Source organism: Thermobia domestica, chromosome 4 (genome assembly GCF_964235325.1).
Source record: "Thermobia domestica chromosome 4, izTheDome1.hap1.1, whole genome shotgun sequence".
In the NCBI taxonomy this organism is placed as follows: Eukaryota; Metazoa; Arthropoda; class Insecta; order Zygentoma; family Lepismatidae; genus Thermobia; species Thermobia domestica.
In genome coordinates this window covers 282977599-283005411 of record NC_137457.1, presented here as the reverse complement: position 1 = coordinate 283005411, position 27813 = coordinate 282977599, and the positions used below count along the sequence as shown (strand labels likewise).

Sequence of the window (27813 nt, the reverse complement as noted above, 5' to 3'; positions counted from 1 at the left end):
GTATGAAAGGGCAAAATGCAACTACGACAAACGATTTCTACAAAATAATTTGACTGGTAATATTAAGAATCAAGAGTCGTTACAAAAATGAAAACACCGAGAAAAAAGTTATTACCATCTAGTACAAAAAAATATTAAATTGGAATAATACCACTATCACTAACTGTAGTAACAATACAATTACAAACACTAAACCTATAGAAATAAACTATCAAACAATCTTTTTCTGACTTCCAAGAGCAAGAAACGGAAAGCCTTATAAAAATGGCAATATACAATACATAACAATCAAATATAAAATATTGTGCAATACATGCAATTAGGAGCGTCATTTCAGATTTTGCTTGAGAGGAGGAGGAGGGGGGGGGCGAAGACACCTTGATATAAGTAAAATTTTGCGTTTTTAACTGATTTACTACTATTCTATTGATAAAATCTATATACCTCTCAAACTCAGGGGGGAAATGCCCCTCCCTTCCCCCCTAAATGACGCCCCTGCATGCAATACACTATACACAATAAATTTTAGTTTATTTATTTTTGATTTGATTACGATTTGACATCCCATTTCAGAATTATATATATATATATATATATATATATATATATATAAGACATGGACTTATAATTTCATGTGGAGTACAAGTTACGTTGGTTCGTACTAGGACTCCCTTCTGCATCAATAGGAAAAATACTATGTATTGGCAGTGTAGAAACGAACTTAGGAACTTCTATTAAAAGATTAATTTGAATTTGATCAGATCAAACTTTCACCCGCTTATTTTACAGTTATGTCTCTACAGGCTGATGGAAACTTGAATACTACAGAAATTCAACCAAAACACTCTGCTGGATAGCCTAGTACATTTCTTACACACATCTAATACTTAGTGGTTTCAAAACGCTGAGATAATTTACTCTTGCATACCCTGCTGTAACTTGCATAAGCTTTAAACGTCCTCTTTTATTAAAGCTATTGGTAGATTTCAGAAGATGGAAATAAGTGAAGTATACAAACAGTTTTCTTTGTGCATGATGAAAACGTTACGGATTGGAAAATGAAGATAATCGTAGTTTTGTACAAGGGGGCAGATAGTGTCACAGAAATAGAGATTAGCCTTGGTTTTATGCTTTTGATAGTTGATATATTTTTATTAGTAGGCTGCTATAGTGATGGGAGTTTTCATACGATGGTGACGTTAGGGAACATACTGTAAGTTGTGATAATTACGAAATGAAATAAAATCTTTAAGACTTACGTCCCACTAATTATGCCGGCTAGGCTAAAGGAGACGGTTATGATGAGAAATGAATGAAATGGTGGAATTAAGAAAGTGGGAGGAAATGGGAGAACCGCGAGAAAACCTACTTACACGGTGTTTGTCCACTACAAAGTTCACTTGGCGAGAGAGAATCGAACCACGGACTCTACGCATCAGAGATGAACAATCTACCACTGAGCCAACGCAGCCCCATTGCGATAATTAAGTATAACTAACTTAGTATAGTAAAATCCTCTAATTGTACAGAGGTACAATATATTGTATGTATTTGAAAAGATGGAATAGTTGCATAGACGTACAACACATTCAGATACTTATCAGTTTAAGTATATGGAAACACTCCGGATGTCTGGGTTGACAACGATCACGCGGTGACCGCAGCGCCGGGTTGGTGGTGGTGATGTGTTAGAGTGAAGTCAGTAGATCGACAGTACGTAGTGAACTGAGCAGACGGTGATACAATTTGACAGCTGAAATTAATTCATTTTCCCCAGTTACTTTAATTAAATTTTGTTTTAACTGTACGTTATGTGTTAATTTCACTTGTCGATGAAAAGAAGCCTTACTAGATTAACTCAATCATACACTATTGGTCTTGTTTTTCGTGTTGCTGAGATCTCTAGAATGTTTGCTAATAACAGAAAGGAACATTTTAGTGGTACCTGGAACCTTCGCCATTTGTGTAAAAATAAGTAAACCTCGTAAGCTGCAAAGTTGTTTGGGGTTACATTTTACTGCAAATAATCGACATAAAATAGTATCTTGAAATAAATAAGAAATATGATGTTATTTTACAATTAGTCCCAGCATGTCATGCATAGTATCGCGTGTATAGGGAGCTGTGACAGCTTATTGATAAAATATTCCCCATTAAAATTCATACCACAGAAGAGAGTTTCGAATTTGTTTGTATAGTTTAATGTCCCGTTACAGTACCTAAGTTAAGTAAGACAGTGGATCTACAGTTTTGTTTCATATGAGAGCCGATCTTATGGCACCGGAGATCGAAATAAGGGCTCCCGTACGAAAGGTCAGAACGCTAACCAGGAAGATCTTGAATTTTTGGACGGCCAACACCAAAAGAATATATTCTTCTGTTTCCATCTTCAGATATTCCGAGAATATTTATCGTGTGTATTCGTGTACAAACAACACCATGAAGCTTAAAATTAAGTAGGCAGCACAGCCAATACAAGCCACTTGAAAATTTATTTAAAGCAGGGTGAGCATCTCTCCGATTACATTTTTTAATTAAGAAACAACACTTTATATGTATTCTAAACCTCACTATACAACAAGGTCTCCTTTTCTTTAGTACTGACTGCTTGGTCATTCTCATTAAACAATCACCTGATAATTATGTAATATTACAAAAACATTTTAATTGGTTCTATACACTCTGACATCCGTTTTCAGCCCTGAGGCTATATAAGAGGGACCTTCTGATTAGTCTTTTAGCTTCAAGACTATACAAGACGAGATCCATCTGTTTAACATCTTTCCAGCCCCAAGGCTATATAAAAGGGACCTTCTGATTAGTCTTTCAGGTTCAAGACTAAATAAAACGAGACCTTCTATTTAATATGTTTTCAGCCCCGAGCCTACATAAGAGGGACCTTCTTATCAGTAATCTTTTCGATTCAAGGCTATGTAAGATAAGGCATTCTGTTTAACGTCTTTTGAGCCTGACTATATAAAAGGGATCCTCTGATTAGTCTTTCAGGTTCAGGGCTACATAAGACGAGACCATATGTTTAAAGTATTTTTAACTCCGAGGCTATATTTGAAGGACTTTCTAATTAGTCTTTTAGTTTCAAGACTATATGAGACAAGGTCTTCTGTTTAACATGCTTTCAGTTCCGAGGGACCTTCTGGTCAGTAGTCTTTCTAGTCTAAGAGGGACCCTTTGATTAGCTTCATGGCTATATAAGACGACAAATTCTGTTTATATCTTTTCGAACCCGATGCTACATAAGAGGGACACTCTGATTAGTCTTTTAGCTTCAAGGCTACATAAGACGAGACCTTCTGTTTAACATTTTTTCAGCTGAAAGGCCATGTAAGGCAGAATCTTATGCTTAACGTTTTTCACCTTCAAAGCTTTATTCGATGGGATCCTGTGTTCAACGTTTTTCTAGCTCTAATATTATATAACTGAAACCGTCTGCTTAACGTCTTTTAGATTCTAGGTTATATAAGGATAGACTTTTCACTTTAACGTCTCTGAGCATATGAGACGGGATTTACAGTTTAAAGTGGAATCCAAACCACATGTGACAAGTACATTTTACATTACTTTGATTCTCAAATAAGGTGAAAAAATATTATATATACATAAATTTTATGTATAAAAAAAACAAGAACAATTACACACTAGACTACAGAACACAATATCATATGATACGAAATATATCAACGAGTATTACATTTTGATCACTGGGAACTGCAAAGTAAGAAAACAAAAAATATCACACTTCTTAATTCTCAACTACACGATACCTAATAATACTAATACTAACAATAATCCTAATAATACTAATACTAACAATAAAAATAATAATAACATTGATACTCAATAATACTGTAGTACTTATTACCACATTCTCTTGAGGTAAGAAGTTCTTTCTTACTTTTAAGAAAATATTCGAGATGTATTTATAAAGATTGATCTGACAAAATTAACCGAAGTACAACACTTATATATTTATTACAACTTATACAGGGACAACTTTAACATAAAAGTCATAAACAATAGACGAATAATAAAATCGGAATTCTGGCTCACGATTGTACCTGCCACTCAAAACTGAAAAATCTTAGTGCTGTAGCACCCTTTTAGAAAGGACAATTTCATTTACGTATCACATTTTAATGACCTGAGTACTTGAAATTATTTAGCCACTAGGATCCATTCTTATTCCCTGTATCTTCTAACAAAGGCTGCAACATCAAATTTCCGTTTACAACCTTGGTAGTTCATGTACCTTATCTTCCCAAATACAGGCCTCTCTGCCCAACCTTGGTCATGAATTCCACAGATCGACCACATGCAACCTGAAATCAACAATTAAAAAAATCCTATTAGTTTCATACAGTCTATATGACGAAACTACTTCAAATTATTATGAACTTAATAATAATATCCTTTTCATAAAATTTGTACGACAAATTAAAAATTGAAATTATACTGACTAAAGCACTCAAACGGCGACAGCAAATTAACACTGTTTCAATAAGCTTTTTGTCATCATCTCCACGTTATTATTATTATTATTATTATTATTATTATTAAAAGATCTAATTTATTTCAATCAAAAAATTTCTTGTACACCTTATATCTGAAGAACTACATAGTGTAGCCAAATCCAAACTATCACTTAACTCAGTATGATGTGCTTATTCACAAAAAAAAGATTTAGGGGACGTTTAATTATTGTAAAAAGTAATTATTGGCCAAGATCGCAATCTTTTTTTTTTTTTTTTTTAAATCGTTCCTAAAATTCTTCTTTAATCTGTTCCTTGCAGAACTAAATATTTTGATCAGCATCTTCCACTGCAAAGGCAATTCTGATGTTTCTTGACTTACCGTTATAAAAAAAAAAAATCCTTGTAGAAAACCATTTCTTCATCTACAGTTTTTCCCAAAACCACAGAAACAGCCCATCACAGTGTTAATAAATAATGGTATTATTTAATACATGATAAATTTATTCTCAATGTTTTTTTTTTTTTCTCGCTGTGTTGGTTTATTTCTCTTTAGTAGGAAGATGATGATGATAAGGAATCGTTGAAACGTATCACCAATCTGCCGTCATCATTTGGTTGCTTCAGTGATTCTAACATCAATTTTTAATTATTAACATGCATCTTATTATAAGGGGCGATCAATTGAAACCCGTTCTTTCCATGTATTATTGGTATAGTGTGTAGGAGGATATTGTTTGTTTAATAGTGTGTAATGGCTAATGCCCCTGTGTGTTGGGTGTAGGAATGCTCTTGATACGTGTTTCCGTTTTGCAGGTATAACGAGTGAAAGAAGGCGTTCAAGATTCAAAATCCGTCCAAACAGGACCAGCGTGCCGTCATCCAGTTTCTGAGTTGAGTTTGAATTTAACGTCTCGTTCAGCAGCAAGGCTATATGAGACGTGGATCTACTGATTAACGTGAAATCCGAACCACATGAGCTCCCGCTGGGAATCAAATCCGGGTCACCCGCGCCAAAGGCGCGTATGCTAACCGCTTAGCCACGAAGGAGCTCCATTCAGTTTCTGAGTGTCGAAAGTTGTCAACCAGCTGAAGTATTCCGGCGTATGAAACACGTATATGGTGATGCATGCGTCTCCAAAACAACAGTGGTGGACTGGGCCAAACCACTGATTATTTCCGTCCTGAGCAGGATTTGTTTCAACGATTCAAGTGGGAAATGTTGCGACACCCTCCCTACAGCCCTGACCTTTCACCTTGTGACTTTCACATCTTCGGCCTCTAAAGAAGGCATTGAAAGGTCAGAGATTTCAGTCTGACGCTGAGGTTCACGATGCTGTGCGTGATTGGTTTGATAGTCAGCCGTCCAAATTTTACATGGACGGCATTTGTAAGTTAGTGACACAGTGGGACAAGTGTCTCAACGCTCATGGTGACTTCTTCTGAACAATATATTTACTGCACGTTAGCCATAGACGCCTGTAGATGGTGTACAAGTTTCCGCTCGGAATAAAATTTATTTCATGAAATATGACCACTGAACGGGTTTCAGTTGATTGCCCCTTATGTTATTGCCCCTTATGTTATTGCCCCTTATGTCATTAGATAATTTTTCTGTAAGGCAAAGTTATTTCTATCCAAACTATTGTAAAATCATGACTTTTGCCCATTGTACTGTATAGAAATGGCCATTTTGCAATCAAGGCTCATGCTTCCTTGCTACAATGAATGACGCTCGCGCTCTCTCTACATCTCACGCACACTAATCTCATTGGGCACGCTCCGTAAGAAGGCTCGGGATTGCTAATCTCAATAGAGCTTGCACTCACTCATGCTCACCAACCTCACTGGGGCTCGCTCTCAACTAATGAACTCCAGCCCGATTGAGCCCAAGAGCTGGATGAAGAGTTTGGCGTCTCTGAATGAATGTGAAAATTTGATAGTAATTCTAAGGCCTTCAGATTTTCGATGATGATGATTAAGATAGTAACTCTCAGGGTTTCAAATTTTCAATAATGATGCTGATGATGATATTAACTCGCACAGCTTTAGATTTTAGATGATTATGATGACAGTAATAATAATAATAATAATAATAATAATAATAATAATAATAATAATAATAATAATAATAATAATAATAATCATCATCATCATCATCATAATAATAATAATAATAATAATAATAATAATAATAATAATAATAATAATAATAATAATAATAATAATAATAATAATAATAATAAAGACTTGGTTGAGAAAGCTGTCCGTAAAAGTCTGTGATGCAACTGGAACAGATAAAAGTAAAACCTCTTCTAACAAACCTACAACCGTAACATTTTTAAACACCTGTCATATGGCCAGGAAATTTTCTGAGAAAGAACTCTTCCAATAATTTGCACTGGTCAGAGACGGTCGTCAGTTTATAACCAAGGTAAGGAATGCAATAATTTTAATAGTAATAATAACAACATGAACGGAGAAATTTACAAAATGTGAAACGTCATGATAGCTACAGGTCTTTGAATAGCATGCGGATAAAAAGATTAAGACGGCTGGATTGCGCTTCTTGCATTTGGGGTGAATTGAATTATAGTTGGGAAGTTTCTACTAAAGCAACACATAAATGAATAATTGATTGATTGATTAACTGGAGTTAAATATTATTTCAGCCCAGTTACAAAATGAAACGGGATCTCTAACGGTCAGATCAGAACCATTATTTTAAGGTTTTATTCGAAGTTCTGTGCTACCATTCGAACCGATACCGATGAACAGGTACTGACGTTTTAAAGTGTGTTCAATTATAAATAAAACTAGGTATAATTTTACTTTTTACTGCAATTATAATCGAAGCTATCTCTGTGTCTTATGGCGTTCACAAAAGCTTTCCATTGACTTCTGTCCTTTGCCAACTGGATCAAGCTTCCAGTTTGTATTCCTATTTCTGCGAGATCCATATTAATATTATACTCCCATCTGCGCCTACGTCTTCCTAAAGGTCTTTTCCCGATTGGGTTTCCAGTTAAAATTTTTGAAAGTGTTCCTACTTTCTTCTATTCTGGCTACATGGCCTATCCACCTGAGCCTCCTGGACTTGATGACCCTAATTATGTTTGGTAAACGACATAAACTACGCAGTTCCTTGTTATGAAGTTCCCGCCATTCCCCATTCTCGTTCCTCTTGGAATCGAATATTCGTCTTAGGATTTTATTTTCAAATACTTTGAGTTTATGTTCCTTTCAAGTACCATGTTTCGCAACTATACAGCACAACAGGCATAATTATTATTTTATATATTTTAAGCTTTAATTTCGTCGACAGAAGTCGTGAAGACAAGATTTTGAACTGAATAATAACACAAATTCCCTGCTTCCAGTCGAATTTAATTTTTCCATGGATAAGGTTTTGGTGCGTTAATATTGATCCTAGATATTTCAAAGTATTCAGTTTGTCGAAAGTATTATTTGATATTGTAACGTAACCATTATTTGCAGTATTACGCTCACGGCGAATTCCAATGTATTTACTTCTAAACCCATGTCCTTGGAGGTGTTTAATGAAACCTCTGCATTTCTTTCTATTGTGTTCATATCATTTGTTTTCAGATTTATATCATCAGCATAGTCATAACCTGATGAGTAGCATTCAACTCTAAACCTTGGTTGTCATCTTTGATTTTCCTTATAGTGTATTCTAGTACAAAACTGAATAATAATGGTGACAATGCATCTCCTTGTTTCAGCCCATTCTCGACGTGAAAGCTCGCGGACAAATATTTTCCTAGTTGGACTTTACATAGAGATTTATTTAAACAAATCTTAAATTAAACTAACTAGCTTTTACGGTACACCAAATTACACTTAAAGCTAGGTCGTTTAAGTGAAATTCAACATCATTGAAAGAAAGCAGCCAAGGTCTAAGGGTTAACAACGTTTAAGAGGATGTGTCTTTAGGAAAGCTATTGTTTAAAAAATCTATTTAGAAGATCATAAGAAAATCAAGAAACACCTTTAAACTTTCTACTTACCTACATATCCATTGGGATCTCTGCCATCCAAATTGTATTTATCATTCAAGTAAATAGCGATTTTTAAAGCTTCTTCCGGAGACTCCGTCCATTCAAGAATTTTCTTCGCCCAATACATCCTTAAAAAGCCATGCATTTTCCCTTCACGGACCATCTGACGCTGCGCTGCATTCCATAAATCATCATGTGTCTTTGCTTCTTCGAGTTGTTGACTAGTATATATATACTGTCTTTTGTCCTTCCTACAAATAACATTTACATATTTAAGACACATTATACGAAAAGTAGTTTCATGCTTGAATTGTAATGAATTGCACCTGCATCCCCCAAGCTGTAAAATCTCTTTTCTAGCACATTTTTAATATGATGGCCCTACCGATGAACAATTGCATAACGTCGGAGTTTCCACTAGAAGCTTCTGTTCTGCATAGCGTAATCCCGTTTAGCTCACTCATCCTTGATATCTTCCGGAATCCCTCAAGTGTTGTAACATGAAGTTCTGTGATGATGTTTTAATAGGTCAAAGGCACAAAATTCCATGCAAATGTCTGCATAAGCATTACGTAGCCTGGGGGTCGCGGTGGCTCAGTGGTAAAACGTTCACCTCTGGTGCTTGGGGTCCCGGGTTCGATCCCAGCCGCTGCCAAGTGAACCTTGTGGTGGACAAACCCCGTGTGCGTGGGTTTCTCCGGGGTTCCCCCGTTTCCTCCCACTTTCTTCATTGCACCATTTCATTCATCACTCATCATCACCGCCTCCTTTAGCCTAACCGGCATAACCGTGGGACGTAAAACTAAAGATTTCATTTAATTTTTCATTACGTAGCCGTTTATAAATGGTGTTATGTCATCATCCTAGATGAAACGTGAGTCTATTTAACCAGCAAAGCAGGTGCATACGATATACTACCGTCGTATCGATGGAAAGCAGCATGTAGAATAGATTCGCACGTGCAAGGAAACCATTCGGGCGTGTCACCATCACTTTTGCCACATCTATACATATCAATTTTATTTATAATGTTATTTATCTTAGTCAAGTATTTAGTCGCAGTCATTTCAATAATAGCGTACTATATACACCTGTAGGTGACTAGCTGAAATACCCGGCAGTTTAGCGTCCCACGATTATGCCCTTTAATTAAGGCAAGTGAATGATGATAGAAGACTTGGTGGAATGAGATAATGGAAGGAAATGGGAGTATCCCGAGAAAACCCACGGACATGATGCTGTCCACCACAAAGTTACTTGTTCGGGAATCGAACCAGGGAACCCACGCACCAGAGGTAAGCGCTCTACCACTGAGCCACGGTGCCCCTCTCCCAGCATTGCACAGGAAGAATAATGTTTATGTACAATATTTGAAAATAAAGAACTGACTATACTTAACTAGACTAGAAGAAATAACAAAAGACTTCTGGTCCAAGTGACATGCGCAACGCCTTCGACGTTGCCCCTATCAGAAAATAAGGAACTGGGTAGAATAAATAACGACAAACAACGCCTTCGATATTGCCCAGATCAATTCCCAGGCCAGCTGACATGCACGTTGTTGATTGCACTTAGGCTTAAATGTCATTGGGATTGTCACCAACCAGCTTAGCAACCCCGAAAAGTATAGAATCGATACTAATCTCGATCATTTTCTACTTTTTTCCCTTTCTTTTTACATCTCACTCAATTCCTAACCAACTTAGGACTGTGTTATCTCCATTTTTCTTTTTTTAAAAAAAAGATTTTAGGTCATGTGTTATGTAACCTTGTTGTAAGAAAATAAGGTTAAATACCGAGTTTAGTTTCCAAACATGAATATTTTATGAGATTTTTTTTTTTTTTTCATAAATTTTAAAACACCTCTTTATCTTTGAAGCTCCTTCCTTTCCCCTTAGGATACGAACCAAAAAGTTCTATATACCCTACGGTCTCTTCCAAACCAGAATCTCTTCGATAAAATCACTTTGAAGCACCGGTATGCCAAGTGAACGGTGTGAATTTGTATACAGGTCAACTGAATAAACACACTCACTCATTCAGTCATTCATTCACTCACTCAATTAGTCAGTCATTCACTCATTCAAACAGTCAGTCAGTCAGTCAATCATTCACTCATTCTTTCATTCATATTTAAATATAAGATTAAGATGTAGCTCTATAGACTACCTGGTCCTCATTTCTACACTACTTAGGTTTCGATTGCTTGACTTATTTAATTATAATTGTCTACCCAGCTACTACAGTCATTCGGAAGTAAATGCTGTTGTTAACAACATTAAAAATTTAGCCAGAAAAAATGAAATTTCTGGTTTTACCCCACGATTACCGTATTTTCCGGACTATACGACGCACTTTTTTCTTCGAAAAATTGCCTCCAAAATTCAGCTGCGTGTTATACTCGAAATTAATATTAAAATGTTGAGTGTTTGATTTAAAATTTCCGGCAAACTTAAAAATAGCCATATATTCGATGCCACATGAAAACTATTTTTATCTGCCAACATTGGATTCAACTGGCAGCAGTAGTGCACCGATGGAATGAACATGAGTTGCGGGGATTCACAAGCTTGTTAACACTGTCTCCTCCCGCTAATAATAAAAATGGCAAAAATGTTACGGTATTCCTTTAAAAAATGCTTAAAAATTAAGGCGCGTCTTACAGTCCGTAAAATACGGTATGTCCATTAGGCTAACGGAGGAAGAGGATTAATGGAAGTGAACGACTATGAAATATTCTCATGCCGGTGAAATGAGAATGAGAAAGACACAAGAGAACTCGAGAAAACCCAGACATGACGTTGTGCCCACCACAAACCACTTTGTGACACATATATGCTAACTTCTTTAACGTATACATATTAAAACCTTAATACTATTCCTATACTTACCTGTGAGCATTAAGGGTTTCTTTAGCCCACGCTGTTGCTCCTTCCAAGTTGTCATAATGCGTATTATAAAAACAGAAGTTATCAGCCAACTCTCGTCTGACGATAGCTTCTTCAAGAAAAGAGTCTACACTTTCAGGATACTTTTTCTTGTATTCCTTCACAACGAGAGCTGCACGCTGAACAGAGATTTGCCCTGTAAAATAACTGTGTTTTATTCACTACTTGTATTCCTATAATTTACGTATTTCAATTCAATCCTACAACTGGCGTATACAATGTAACGTATCTGAATAAAGGCTTGAACGAACGAACGAACAAAAGAAAGCAAGCACGAAAGCAAGAAAGAAAGCAAGAAAGAAAGAAAATAAGTGAGAAAGAAAGCAAGAAATAAAGAAAGAGAAAGCAAGCAAGAAATAAAGAAAGAAAGCAAGCAAGAAAGAGCAAGAAATAAATAAAGAAAGAGAAAGCAAGAAATAAATAAAGAAAGAAAGAGAAAGCAAGAAATAAAGAAAGAAAGAAAGAAAGAAAGAAAGAAAGAAAAGAAAGAAAGAAAACAAGAAAGCAAGCAAGGAAGAAAACAAGAAAGAAAGAAAAGAAAGTTTCTTTGTATGTTACTTAACTCTCTGAACACCAAAGAGACACATATGTCTCATGCAAATAATTCAAACATAGTTAGAATTTTTTTTTTTACAAAATTAAAAAAAAAAAAAAAATACATGTTCTCCCATCGGTTCAGATGTGACTAGGAGACTGTTTAGTTTCCAAAACTATGTACAGATGTCAGGAATATCTTTCATTAAAGGAATCATACTTGTACATATAAAAGAACATTCGCATTAAAATAATTGATAGTCAAAAATAATGGAACAAGTGACTTCCCTTTCAGATTGTGAAACTAGAGTAGACTTTCAAACTATACGATTTCAACACTGAAACCGGAAGTAATAGACCAATTATTTCCGCTTGCAATGAAGGGATATCAGAAATGGAACACATTTCAGAAGATAACGGTTTTAGAAGTACAACAACAACTGAAACGAAATTTTTACGCGAGAATCCATTTTAAAAAGTTAGTCGCTTCCTACTATCATTTGATCTCTACAGGAATCAATACTGGAACCGGAAGTAATACATTTCAACCACTTCTTGTAGCAACAGACAAATTAAGCCGAAGATGGAAACTATTTTTGTGGTACTGATCCCACTTTAGAAACCTAGTTCTCACTACAAACGTTTTCTGACTATGGTGACCACTGTTAGAACCGGATACAATAATTTTAACCACTTCCGGTTTGAATATATGGATAAAAATCAAGATGAACCTTATTCTTCGGACGCTGAAACCATATCAGAAAGCCATTTCCGAACATCTCACACAGTTTTGTTCTATGGACAGCAGTATTGAAATCGGAAGTGGTACTGGGTTTCTCATTTCCGATTTTAGTATTTTAGTAGAAAGATAAGGGTGTGGATGGAATCTATTCTTGAGACGCGGGAAAATATATATATATATATATATATGAAAAGTTTCTCATTATCTAGCACAGTTTTTGCTGTAGTGATTAAATTTAAAACCGGAAATGGTTGCTTTCTATCATTTCCGGTTTGAATAGAGTTAAGGGAGGAGATAAAACGTATTCTCGGGACACTGAATTAATTCCAGAAAAGTTTCTCGCTATGTCTTAACCGTATTTGCTCTGATATTTGTCAACAGATGGACAGACACAGGCATAGCCGTTTTATAAGACTTCCCATAGTTATGTACAGTATCTTTGGAAATTTAGTGCGGCCGCACTGGCTCAGTAGTAGAGCGTTCACCTTTTGGTGCTTGGGGACCTTGGTATGATCCAGCTCGCACCAAGTGAACTTTGGGTGGACAAATACCGTGTGCGTGGGTTTTCTCGGGCTGCTTCTACTTTCTTCATTCTACCATTTCATTCATTTCTCATCATTTCATTCATCTCTTTTAACCTAGCCGCCACAATCGTGAGAAGTAAAATTTAAAGATTTTATTTCATTTTTCATTTTGGAAATATAATAAATTGATGTATTAATATTTTATATTTAGTAATGACCTACCATTAAATACGTTTCACTTTGAAAATGCTTAACGGCTTAACAAGAAAACTACATTTTTCATTTTTGTGAAACACCGGTGATAATGCAAATGGTACTGTAATATCACTGGAAGTAGTGTTAAATTTTCAGCAAGAATTTACAAACCATTGAGGAAGAAACGGGGCTTTGCCGAAACCGCTCAGCATTTTCAAATTGAGATACATTTAATGATAATTCTTCTTACAATGTTACATGTTAATTACACATATAAGCCACCAATGATGATTTCAGAGAATTTCCTCTAGAGGGATATGTCAATACATGAGGAGGGGGGAGGGTTGAAAGTATACTGTGAAAATACTGGTAACCTACGTTAAGCATGATCAGAGATATGTTCGCAGGATAAATTTAATGGCTCCAGGGGATAATTTCCCTCAGGCCACTCTCAGAAATTGTCACTGTACGTAACAACAAATGTAAGCATTTTTTTTCTTAAAAGAAAAATTCATACATGGGCCATTCTAGATAGTTAAACATAAATAAATTATTATTTGAAATTTAACTTTTTTTTTTTTTTTTTTTTTTTTTTTTTTTTGGTCACATATACTGTATGAAACGTAAATAGTTTTGAGACAGATCAACATACGTCCACCAGGAATCGAACATTGATCTTCCGTACCAAGGAAGAGAACCACCATACAGCCACAAGAATCTCAATTACGTACCGAATTAGTTATCTAATAACGCTGTAGGTAGGTGAATTGTCACATACCTAAAAATTCAGCCTTATATATATATACAAATCAAGGAATGAAGATAACAAAATGCTTAGTTTTATCACACGTTCTTCAGTTTCGAAACATCTATCTATCATCTTACGACTCACTCTGAGCACAATCCTTGAGCGTTTGTATTTTTTAAAAAATAAATAAATAAAAATGAGGAAAAAACTATAAAAAAAAAAGGGGGGAAATAAAAATTTAGATAACATATAACATTCTAGAGGTTCGAAACCATTATGAAATAATGGGATAACAATTTTATACTCATCTACCGCTCTTAAATAAGCCATAATGAATAAGAACGTTCTTATCTTGTATCTGTAATTCACTTAACAAAGTTTCAGTGTACTCTGTTATTTTCTTCAGTAACATCTTAAAACTGCGAAACTGGACGCATTATTAGATTCCTTCTTTCCTATGGAGCAGTAGAAAAATCTTAACGCTCGGAAACTGGCAGAGTACATTAAAACTCCCTAAGTGAATCACTAAAACTCGACATATAGGATAAGAGCATTTTTATTTAAGTTATGTTTCCCGTAGTATATATCTAAATACGTATGAACCGAGAATAATCGCTGCCGGTTCTGAAGACGTTACTAGAGAACGTTAGGGAGGAAAGACTGTCCGTGTTCGTACAAGAAAGAAAGAAAGAAAGAAAAAAAACAAAAGGTTGTGTCCAGCAAGAATCGTACATTTTTACAGGAAAAAAATCTGTCCGTATTATAGAGGTCTCTGTTAAGAAATATTTTACTGTATTTTCTAAAATCCCAGTACCTTGATATCGATTTGATGATTTTTTTTTCATGATTATTCACATATACATACTCCTATTGAGTTATTCAGTCAAATTGGACTTAGATCCCTGTTCAGTTTTCTATCATAAAGAAACACACGTTTAGAATTACCTATTTCTAGCTCTTACTTCACTTAAGAATAACTGTGTATTTTTGTGACTTCCTTAATGGTATGAAAGATATTTACCGAAATGAAACCACGGTGAAAGATTGCTGAGTGCATTTTCCGTTGGATCATTTCTTTTCGAAGCGAAATACCTCAATCGCTTCTGACAGAACTCATCCAACTGAAGGAGACCTGCTTTCGTTCCTGGAACTGCCCAGTCCACTTCGTCAACTGTTCGATTGACTTCTAATGAATCTTCGGCTGCAGTCCAATCTATGGGCTGAATTCAAATAAACGCAATAAATGTGTTTAAGAATTTTTGCTACAATATATGAAAGATTAGTCTACTTAAGATACCAATAATAAACTGACAAAATATATAAAATATACATATGAGGGTCGGCTGATAAGTTCTCGACCCGACCCCCTTTCGAATGTACTACCCTGATGTAATTGATGTCATGTGAAATGTTGATCTTTTATATGTTTAAGTACCAAATTTCACGATTCTACCATGAACGGTTTTTATTTTACAGCTAATTGAATGGCGGAGCCAGATGTCAAATTCACCAAAGAGGAGTTGCGAGGTGTAATGAAGTTCTTCTTCCTGCAACAGAAGTCGCCCAAGGAAATCCATGGTTGCATGCTAGACACATTGGGTGGACAGTGCCCTTCATACTCCACTGTGAAGAAATGGTGGGCGAACTTTAAGCGTGGTGAATTTTCAACAGAAGATGGTGACAGGTGTGGCAGGCCAGTGTCAGTGTCAACTCCGGAAAAAGTGGACCAGATTCATGACCTGATTTTTGAGCAACAGACGGATTTCGCTTCAGGAGATAGCTGACAAAGTGTACATATCCAAAGAACGTGTTGGGTCAATAATCCATGATCAGTTGGACATGCGCAAGCTTTTTGCGAAATGGATTCTGAAATGTTTGAACGCGGATCAGGAACGCGAACGTGCAAGATCATCACAGGTGATTTTACGCCATTTTACGAACTCCAAGGACGATTTTTTGAATCGGCTTGTTACCCAGGATGAAACGTGGTTGCATTACTTTGATCTGGAAACCAAACAGCAGTCATGCGAATGGCGCCACTCAGGATCTCCAAAGCCCAAAAAATTCAAAGCACAAAAGTCCGCAGGGAAGGTGCTTGCCTCAATATTCTGGGATAAGGATGGTGTTTTGCTCTCAGACTACCTTCCAAAGGGCCAAACCATAACTGCAGAGTATTACTGCAGTTTGCTGGCTAAGGTAAAAGACGCTATTAAAGAAAAGCGCCGGGGAAAGTGACACGAGGTGTCTTGTTCTTGCAGGACAATGCTCCCGTCCACAAGGGTGACAGAACAATGGGTTTTCTGAGGGACCTAGGGTTTCTGTGCATTGACCACCCACCTTACTCGCCAGATTTTTTTAGGGGTTGGAGAAGTTGCAGCATCGAAGTGCCAAGTGTGTTGACCTTCGAGGAGACACTGTTGAATAGCCTCACACTTTCATGGCTGCAGCTCAAGTCCTTCTGGGTAGGGCCGAGAACTTATCAGCCCACCCTCGTGTATATATATATATATATATATATATATATATATATATATATATATATATATATATATATATATATACAGGGTGCTTCAAAAGACCAGGGTCATAGACTAACTCTGAAGAAGAAACGTTGCCAGTTCAGCAGGCTGTTTCCTTGGGCCCTCACCATACCCATACGAACAATAAATGTATTGCTGAGAAACGGATGCGAGATGTTCTAACTTTCCTGACATAACAATGTGCACATTCCGCGTGTCATTTTTGCGTGCCCTCACGTTATATTAGAGCAGCCTGATATACTGTAAATGTTGCTTTTTCATTTAACATTGGTAAAGTTCCATCTTTTTAGATTGAAAACCACATATTTTCAATAACTTTCTTCTCTTTCCATTTCTTTGTATCTTTACTTACAAGGGAACCTTCCGAAAATGATAGTTGCAGTGAAAGATATGTCCTATGCCAATTGAAAGAGCTGTAACAGAGATGAGCATTCCCAAAAAATTAGCTGCCCATAGCAATAGGTTCAAGAAATATAAGGGGTGGAAGTTCGAGAAACAGCAAGGTTGGACAAGGGGGAAAAGTGCAAATTCCGCAAAAAAAAAAAAAAAAAAAAAAAAAAAAAAAAAAAAAAAAAAAAAAAAAAGGGGCACATCAAAATACAATGCTGGCAAGTGATGTATACAAAGAGACTTGCCACAATAGGGAACAAATGAAGGCCACCAGTGGGGTTAATAGTGTTGCCAACTGCAATGAAAAGTACAAGTTTTGCAAAGAGCACTATATGAATTGAGTGCAATATTCAGTGTCATGTAGAACATAAGATATGGCGCGTATAATCAGTGGTACAATCCAACAAAGGAAAATAGAAAAAACAGAAGTACGAAAAATACGGAAAAGATTAAGTTGGCCATAATGCGCCACATTTGATCACGAGCTGTGCATATTAGAATGAACAAAACAAGAAGCACCGACTATGCAGGAAACTGACGTACCTAGAGTCGAAAAGAAAAACTAGTTCCAAAGTTGGCAGCACTGGCCATGAACATCCAGACAAGTCTAATATATTTAGGCCACTCGCTTCACAAAAAAAAAAAAAAAAAAAAAAAAAAAAAAAAATCCGGCAATAGGCTTCACTCGGAATGCATCAATGCTAGGGTGATTGAGGCAATGCCAAGTCGGGGAACATGAAATGGTTGGATTGAGCCAACAATCTATAATAGAAGTAAACATTATGTCATGGTTGGGTCGTATGTGGGAATATACAGGGTGTCCCACCAAACTTTGTGACCTGAAAGATTTGAGAAACGAACAAAAATGTGACGCATCCAGTTGTGCAGGAATGTACCAATGTCAGGGGATGATAAAAGTCTGTGAGAAGCAAGTGCCCCCAGGATCCCCATCATAGGGCCCCAGGAACCAACTTCAAACTTTCAAATGGCAACAGAAACGGAGTGGTACCTCTCTCGATAGATCATGGAATGTGCAACAACACATATAGGAAACATTTGCTATATGAAGCATGTTTTTCAAAATGGCCACCACAAATATATGTTGTCTTAACATGGCATCGAACATTGTGATCTCAAATTGCTGCGAAGCGAAAAGAGATGTTGCAAATCCAATTGCACAGGAATGTACTCATGTCGAGGGCCAAGAAAACTTTGTAAGAAGCAAGTCCCCAGGGTCCCCATCATAAGCCTCGAGGGGTCAACCGCAACATTTCAAATGGGAACAGGGGGCGGATGATATTTCTCTAGATAGATACAACACCGCCTATAAGAAACATTTGCCATATGAAGCATGGGTTTCAAAATGGCCGCCAAAAATGCACGTTGTTCTTGTCACCGAGCAGATATTTTTGGCAGCCATTTTGAAATCCCACATAGTAAATATTTCTGATATGCGTTATTGCATATTCCATGATTTATCGAAAGAAATGTAACTCGACCAATGGTGCTATTTGAAAGTTTGAAGTTGGCCCCTGGGACCCTATGATGGGGGACTTGGGGGCACTTGCGTCTCACAGAAGTTTCTCGCGCGCTGACATGGGTACATTCCTGCACAACTGGATGTGTCACATTTGTTTTCGCTTTGAAACTATTTCAATCGCAGATTTAGGTGGGACACTCTGGATACATCATATAGGCGGTGATAGTACTGCAGACAGCAACACACAGCAGATCAAGCCTTTGATTATGTTTGCTTTCTACTGGTGTGGATATGTGATAGAAAGACCACCAAAGATTCCGACACATGTAGAGTACTGTTTCGAGACATTCACAGGCGACCATTGTACCATGTATGACGGATTGGCAGTATTCCGCTGTGCTCACTGCAAATGTATCTTCTGTTTAGACCATTGTCTCATCGAACAATTGCACGTACAATGTGGACGAGCATGTACAAATGATGCGAAGGCTAATGCCTCTTGCCGGAATTTTCTTTTTGTGAAGCGAGGGGCCTAACTATATTAGAATTGTCTGGATTTTCATGGCCAGTGCTACCAACTTTGGAACTAGTTTTTCTTTTCGACTCTAGGTACGTCGGTTTCCTACATAGTTGGTGCTTCTTGTTTTGTTCATTCTAATATGCACAGCTCGTGATCAAATGTGGCGCATTATGGCCAACTTAATCTTTTCCGTATTTTTCGTACTTCTGTTTTTTCTATTCTCTTTTGTTAGATTGTACCACTGATTATACACGTCATATCTTATGTTCTACATGACACTGAATATTGCACTTAGTACATATAGTGCTCTTTGCAAAACATGTACTTTTCATTGCAGTTGGCAACATTGTTAACCCCACTGGTGGCCTTCATTTGTTCCCTATTGTGGCAAGTCTCTTCCTATACATCACTTGTCAGCATTGTATTTTGCCGTGCCCCCCTTTTTTGCGGAATTTGCACTTTTCCCCCTTGTCCAACCTTGCTGTTTCCCGAACTTCCACCCCTTATATTTCTTGAACCTATTGCTATGGGCAGCTAATTTTTTGGGAATGCTCATCTCTGTTACAGCCCTTTCAACTGGCATAGGCCACATCTTTCACTGCAACTATCATTTTCGGAAGGTTCCCTTGTTAGGAACGAAGTTAGCTTACGGCCCCGGACTTTTGATACACCTGGTGTATATACGAAGGTGATTCAGAAAGTAATGCCTCCAAGCTTACTACTTGTCCAATAGTATAGCAAACATTCTGAACTGTTTACCATTAATGCACTGATGTTTAAGCTATAGAATGTCACTCGTTTCACCTTCCTATCTCTTCTCGTTCCAAACTAATGGAGCAATCCATGGCATCCAGTTGTGACGTCCGGTTGAAACAGTGGACTGTCATTGAATTTCTGACTGCAGACATTCAGGTGTCTAACCTGAGACCCTAAAGCCACTGCGGGCCAGACTAAGGATCTGAACTTAATGATCACCTTAAAATCCAACGATACAGTTGTGACGCGGAGGTGGAAGAAGTAGTTTGGCAATGGTATCGAGAGCAGCACCACAATTCTTCGCTGACAGCATGAAAAATCTTATTTCGTGTTGGCGCAAGTGTGTTGCCCGTAATGGGGACTATGTTGAAAAATGATACCACCACTTATAGCTGACATTGCAAGCTTTCTACTGATACCCGTATCGGTAGTATCTGTCAAACACAAATAAAGGTATCATCTTGGAGGTATTACTTTCTGAACCATCCTTGTACATTAGGGTGATCCTTCTTTTTAGGCTTTCCAGTTTTTTGAATATCACTGTCCTAAAATGGTTTCCTATCAGCCCAAAGTAACCCACAAGAAAAATTAGTTCAATTGAATAACATTAAATGGTGCCACTAGCGATCTCAAGGTTTGAATGGATTTACAGTATACAGTATGAGGCAAAACTACCTTTTAAGTTAGGAAAGAGAACTGTAAATTAATAAATAGATATTATGAAGGTAACTATTAAATGTAAGATATATGTTGGAAATTATTTTCAGATATGTGTTTGTGATGAACAACCTCAAAACGATATATCACATGAATGCCTTTCTATTAAACAATTTGGACGTGAATTCAAGATGGCAGACTACAAGATGGCCGCGATGATGGTGGTGTACAGTAATATATACGGTAACACAAGGTGTTACAAAAAGTTTCGAGACTAGTTCTGTAATACGTCAACAGATGGCAGCGCAAGGCTACACGCATAGGCACAGGGAGCATCGACCTTCATAATTCAGTGTACCACGAGACATCATCCTGTGTACATCGGGAGCTGTGCAGCTGGTGCTATTCTGACCACGTGCATTACCATATCTGCCAATTCATCATGGACAGCAAGTTAGAGCAACGAGTGAACGTGAAATTTTGTATGAAACTGTGCAAATCCACCACAGAGACGCTTGACAAATGTACGGCGATGCTTCAATTGAGTCGTTTGAGGTCTTTTGGGTAGCGCGCGCGCTTCAAGAGCGGAAAAACATCACTGGAAGATGACGAGAGATCAGGACGACCTTCAACGAGCACAATACCCAAAAATGTAGAACCCTTCGTCAACTTGTGCACAAAGATCGTCAGAGAACAATCCACAACCATACGGAACAGTACAAGCAATCCTTACGTGTGATTGGAACATGCGCTGTGTTGCTGCCAAGTTCGTCTCTACGCTGCTGACCAGGAGCAAACAAACATCACGTCAAAGTCTGACAAGAACTCCGTCAGTGTGCCGTGCATGAACTATCCTTCACGTCGAAGAACATTATCGGTAGCGAAACTTGGGAGTAAATGTACGAGCCTGAGACAAAGCAACAGTCTTTACAGTGCAAGTGCCCATCATCTCCACGACCGAAAAAGGCAAGGCAGGTCCGAAGCTCGACAAAGTGCATGCTCATCTAGTTTTGACATTCGTGGCATTGTGCATCACGAATTCGTTCTCAGGGTCCAGACTTCAATAGCGAGTCCTAATGTCAGGTTTTAAGACTTCTGAGGAAGAATATTCGGCGAAAGTGACCGGATCTGTGGCACGCGAAAAATTGGCTGCTGTACGACGACAATGCATCTCGTCACCGTGCTCTCCTCACATGTCTCTCTCTCACCAAAAACAAGATGATCGCACTTCCGCACCCACCCTACTCGCCAGATATGTCTCCTACGAACTAAGCCTACTAGCTTCCCGATACTGAAGATCCAGGTCAAAGGTCGCCGTTTGAACACCACTGAGGAGATCCAGCGCGAATCTCAGAAGGTGTTTGACACGCTTCGAAAAGAAGACTTCCAGGCACATTCCAGATGTGGCAGAAACGTTGGGAGCGCTGTATTGCTGTACAAGTTGACTATTATGAAGATGATAATGTGTAAACGTAGGTAAACAAAGCACTTTCTTGTAAACAGAACTAATCTCGAAACTATTTGATACCACTTCGTAAATGAAGAAATTTTGGGATAGAAATTACGCACGACATACTCATAAACAGTATACTTTGATCACGTAGCTGTATCACAGCTCGTAGCGTAGTTAACGTTCAAAAAATCCGGTGCGATCGATACTTTGCGCATCGTGGGGGAAGAAAGTTGGACACCATACATACACGAGCACAAGCAGAGACAACATGCGCATTACCATTTCGCTATGATCCATGTAAGAGATTAACCTGGGGGTAAGTAGGTCAAATTAGACCTCGCCGACTCTGGTGGCAAAAATCACACACGCTCACATAGCCTCGCTACTCAAAGGGAGGCTAAATTGAAATCAAATTAAAGTCCACATCCACATGGTTATAGGAAACATTTACTTTCGCACTGTATTACTATTTTAAAATTTTTCTGAAACACTATATTTAAAAATTATAATTTTTAACTTAATCTTTTCCTAGAATATAAAAAAATAATGTAAATTAAAATATGAAATGTATAAATAAAACAAACTTCTGTTTTTTACTTGTATTTAAATTACATATTTAAAAAAAAAAAAACTTACCTCTGCTTTTACCTTCGCAGGATACGGGTGTTTGATGACAGGCGGGAATTGAGTAAGAAATTCAGACAGTTTACTTGTTATTTTACCTCGTATAGTTCGAGCAGCATATTCCAGTTTCTCAGAAGCCACCCAACATGGAACTATATTGTGAGCATCTACCTGTAACAAAAGATTATCCATGAACATATTAATATAACTAAAAGAAATTCAGTTAAAGAAATTATTTGCCTTACTGTAGTTTATTTTATCTAAAGGAAATGCTTGATGAAAGTTGTTAACAACGGTTATATCCAGGGCCGGCTCTACCATATGTGCAACACGTGCATTTGCACGAGATTTGGAAACAGACCTCATGATGATGATAGTTAAATTTACCAAGTTGACCTTCTATCTGAATACTACATTTATAAATCATGTTTAGGTCGCATTAGTTTAAGGTTACATGGACAGTGTTCAAGCAAATGGTCAAACAAATCCCAGCATAAACTGCTTGATTGTTGTCAAATACAAGAACTCAATTCTCGAACAGTAGCGAACACCTGTCCCATTTAGTTATCACAGTTTTGATATGAAAACTAGTTTTGTCTTTGTCACGAACAAGTTTCTTATCATAGAAAGTGGGAAGTTTTTTTTTTTTAAAAAAAATAACAGATATAGAAAGAAAATCAAGAAATGAGGACAAAAGAGCTAGTTGCTCTGGAATTGCAAACGGATATATTGATATTGAAGCTCGATATTGAATTCTATAAAAAGGATTACCACCCTTCCTCTGCAGGTGTGTTTGCTTTATCTTTCACTAACATAATAGGTGAGTATTTAAAGAGAAAAAACAACAGGATTATATTTGTAGTGTTTGGGTTTCTGAGTGCGAGTGCTCTCCCCCCTTCGTTGTTCATGAGGGGGTAGCATACTTAAAATCGTGGCTTTTAAGATATGTTCTTTCTGGAGAAGGGGGAGGGGCGTCAAATGATTTCATTGCACAGTGTGGCAAATTGTCTAGGGTCGGCGGCCCTGGAGAGATATATATATACAATGTATATACGAGGTTTGTCCGGAAAATACGTATAAATGTTGAATAATAATTTTATTTTACAGGTTGCAGTCACCGCCAGGTGGCACTACTGCTGTAGCCAATCCCATCAACGCTCAGTTCGAGTCAGAGCGCTCTGCGTGTCAGTAGGAGTGTGTGGCTGCTTGTTGAAAGTTACCCTGTTTCACCTGCCGTCGGCATGGAGCTCTCTCTGATTGAGGAACAACGCATCAACATCAAGTTTCTTGCAAAGCTAGGTAAGAATGGCCGTGAGATTTTTGAGTGTTTGAAACAAGTGTACGGAGACAATTCTCTGAAGGAACCAACCCTGAACAAGTGGTTAAAAACGTTTCGGGAAGGCCGAGAAGACGCGAAAGGAGACCCTCGCTCAGGACGCTCGTCGACATCGAGTTCTGATGAAAATGTTGAACGAATTCGGACTTGTATTCTTAAAGACCGTAGATTGACAGTCAGAATGATTGCTGATGGGCTGTCAATTCCCAAAACAATCGTTCACGAAATTCTGACACAAAAACTTGAAATGAAGAAATTGTGTGCGAACATCGTACCGAAGCTCTTGACTCCAGAACAGAAAGCAAAGAGGGTTGAGTGCTGTGAGGATTGGTTGGAAGCAGAGGAAAGAGGGGACTTTCTCAACCGAGTCATCACTGGAGACGAGTCCTGGTTTTACGAATTCGATGTGGAGCTCAAATCTCAAAGCAAGGAATGGAAGCTACCAGAACCAAGAACAAAAAAGTCGCGAAAAGCAAGATCCAATGCCCTCCCGGCCACAGTGTGGACGGACAGTTTTACGTGGAAGTTTTGAGACGTCTCAGAGCATGTGTGGCCCGAGTTCGACCGGATTTGGCACAAGGGGGCAGGTGGATCCTTCATCACGACAATGCGCCCGCTCACACGTCGCTCGTTGTGCGTGAGTTTTTGGCCCGAAGCTCAATCCCCGTGACAGACCACCCGCCTTATTCACCCGATTTAGTCCCTTGTGATTTCTTCCTGTCTCCGAAATGCAAAATGTGCTTCGGGGGCGGCACTTGGGAGATGTGGAAGCCATCAAGCCAGAAACGACACGGCAACTGAACAGCATCCCAACTGAAGACTTTCAGCAATGTTATCAACAGTGGAAACGGCGTTGGCAGAAGTGTACCTTGTCTAAGTGAGAGTAGTTTGAAGGAGATCATATTGTAACACCTCAATAATTGTAAAATAAAGTTCTTATTCAACTTTTATATGTATTTTCCGGACAAACCTCGTATATTGTTAACCCCCCTAGTTGTGCTTTTTATAACAATTGCGTAGCTCTGAAAGTAGGGAGATTGTCCTTTGAACATTTTTTAAAATGTCCAGGAAAAATTTAGTGAATTTATTTTAGGAAAGCAAACACAGTGTCAAGTTTTATTATTAAAATTTGTATTTTCATTAAAGTGATTTGCCATTGATGTGTAATTTGTATTGTGTGTACGGGATATGCAAAACATTACCAGATTACAACTCACAAAGCCTGATTATTTCATTTATTTGATAACGATGATTAGATAACAAACACATACCTCTCAAATTGATGTTGTTGGTTGTTTTTTGGAAACAAGGTGCAGCTTAGCAAACCCCAACGACTTGGAACGATGTAACTACTAGGATTTAGAACTTTAAACGATGGTAAAACTTAATAACTGAAAATAGTCTACCATGACTTGTAAACTATTTGCTGTTTAGTACTTTTTTTATTTACTGACTTTTTTTTTTTTTTTTTTTATCCGTGAATGCTTTTTGAATAATCCAGTTCCATTTTAGGTAGGGTATTTATTTGGAAAAAGTTGATTTTTAAACTGCTACCTTAATTCACGTCACTCCACGTGTTTGCTTATCTCATTGCCGAAATTCACATTTCTGCAATGATCATCAAATAGACAAAATCTCCAGACGTTTATTTCCGTAATCTGACAGTTTTGTCACATCCCAAAATTGTGTTAATGTTAACAAATAAATCTTACAATAACTCTTACACTGCAACTTGCTTATTTGTTGTCCTTTGTTATCATAACATTACAAATCCACATGTCTGTGTTTACAACTTACATAAAACAAAAACAATAAGTTGGACAACATTACAATCTCATCATAATTTTGAAATATCTTATTAATGTTTTTCTTTTACTTAATTTTAAATTTTGTAATTACTTGTCTCTAATTTTGTTACATTTTCTTGTCTTTATTTTAATCAATTTTAATAAATTTTTGAAATATAATTTTATTTAAATTTAACTCCTCATCAATATGTATATCAGTTTCACACTAGCAGAAATATATCTGATGTCTGGAACAGTTGAGTGTAGAACATTTCGTGTCCGTTCCAAAGAGCGACCAAGTTGAAGGTTGTAATGCTTATATATATATATATAGATATATAATATGGCGCTAAATTCGTTATACAAAATCAGAGGAGTGATTTCTGAGAGTAAAACAAACAAAAAAGTTCCAATAAACATAGGGCGAAAACCCCATCGTTTACGTATTATAGGCTGCCGAAATCACGAAAAAATGAATTTTAAAGGTTCATAGCACCAAAAACTATGGGACCTACCTTGGTCGGGTCAAGACTTCACTTAGGAACTAGAATGTGTCCTATCCAAAAATTCGTGTTTTAGAATCCTGAGGTGCTTCCACAACAATTTTTATAGGGTGTGTTTGACTACGGGCCTATGATATAAAGTATTCTCCAACTACCTCCATAAAAATTGGTGCGTGAGTACCTTAGGATTCTAAAACATGTATTTTTGGATAGAGCACATACTAGTTCCTAAGTGTAGTCTTGACCCGACTATAGTAAGTCCCATAGTTTTGGAGCTATGGACCTTTAGAATTCATTTTTTTTTTTTTTTTTCATGTTTTTAGCAGCCTATAACACGTAAACGTGGGGGTTTTCGCCCTATGTTTATTGGAACTTTTTTGTTTGTTTTACTGTCAGAAATCGCTCTTCTGCTTTTGTACAACGCATACTGTGTATATAGCCATTAGCGCCATACTATATATATATATATATATATATACAGTATATATACAGGGTGGGCCATTTTAATTAATCCACGGAAATATCTGAAAAATGATAAAACATAGAAGAAATTTTTGAAGCACACGTTATATATTGCTATGGGGGAAAACCAATTCCGCCAAACGTACCCCTCCCGCCCCCCGTAAATGGGGGTAACGGGGGGTAACTTTGAAATGTCAAATGGGAACATGGGTCGAGTAATACCTCGTTCGAAAGGTCTTGGAAAACTAAGTAACGCTGTACCAAAAAATGTTTCATATTGTGCACCAGTTTCAAAATGGCCACCATGATGTGGTTCGGAAACTCCAGCACCCGTAGTATGAAAACCATGGAAGGTAAATGAATGGAACAAAATTGAAATACGTAAATATCATAGGGCATATCGAATGATGTAATCCCTGTGATCCCAGTGGCCTCCCTGAAGGGGTCTTGTGGGCTAACTTCAAAATTTCAATGTCCGACCGGACAACGGTTCGGGCGTACGATTGACCTACCCAATGCTGTTTGGAAGGCAGACTTCATGCATAGGGAATTGGTGCACTAAGTTAACGCGGATGGCCACAGTTACATTTTGATTAACTATTAGCATTCATGTCATATTGTGAGCTTGAGGGATGAAACGGTGTGTACGTATATCCCCGAAATGCTTTCTGAATAACCAGCACGCATTGCATAAAAGTTTCTCTTTTTTAAGTCACTACAGCGTCATCCTTACAAACAAATGTTTCAACCACACCATACCTATTTGTAAGGTTAGCCTTAATTTACGAATTAAAGTAGAGTTCTCGTTTGAACTTTCACTTTACTTTCCACCCCACTCACATACAGAGCGCAGGAAGAGATTATTTTGCAGGACTTGGATTTCTCTCTATACATTATGGCAATTTTACTCTAATATTTTTATCTCTGTTGTATTATTCTCGAGCCTTGGAACGCCTCCGTGGTTTTCCTATTTAATTTTCGTTATTTTCATTTATGTCTAACCGTATTCATACTATGGGCACTAGATGTTTTCTTAGACACAGTCACCATGTCTTTGCGATCATTTTGAAAACCGTGTCTCATGTCGAAAATTTTCTTACAGAAG

The 27813-nt window shown here is 37.4% G+C and overlaps 1 protein-coding gene across 3 annotated transcripts in view; it reads right to left on the bottom strand.

Annotated features, from left to right (window-relative positions):
- Positions 1-1881: 1881 nt before the first annotated feature.
- The window catches only part of phr (deoxyribodipyrimidine photo-lyase photorepair), a 50303-nt gene continuing 24371 nt past the window's right edge, over positions 1882-27813 (bottom strand). For all 3 annotated transcript variants that reach the window (XM_081756022.1, XM_081756021.1, XM_081756023.1), the window contains 5 exons: positions 22633-22791; positions 15222-15420; positions 11401-11593; positions 8519-8760; positions 1882-4337 (listed from right to left, as the gene is read on the bottom strand). In XM_081756022.1, coding sequence (XP_081612148.1) covers positions 4198-4337; positions 8519-8760; positions 11401-11593; positions 15222-15420; positions 22633-22791 — 933 coding nt within the window. In that variant the 3' untranslated portion in view covers positions 1882-4197. The remainder of the gene's footprint in view (positions 4338-8518; positions 8761-11400; positions 11594-15221; positions 15421-22632; positions 22792-27813) is intronic.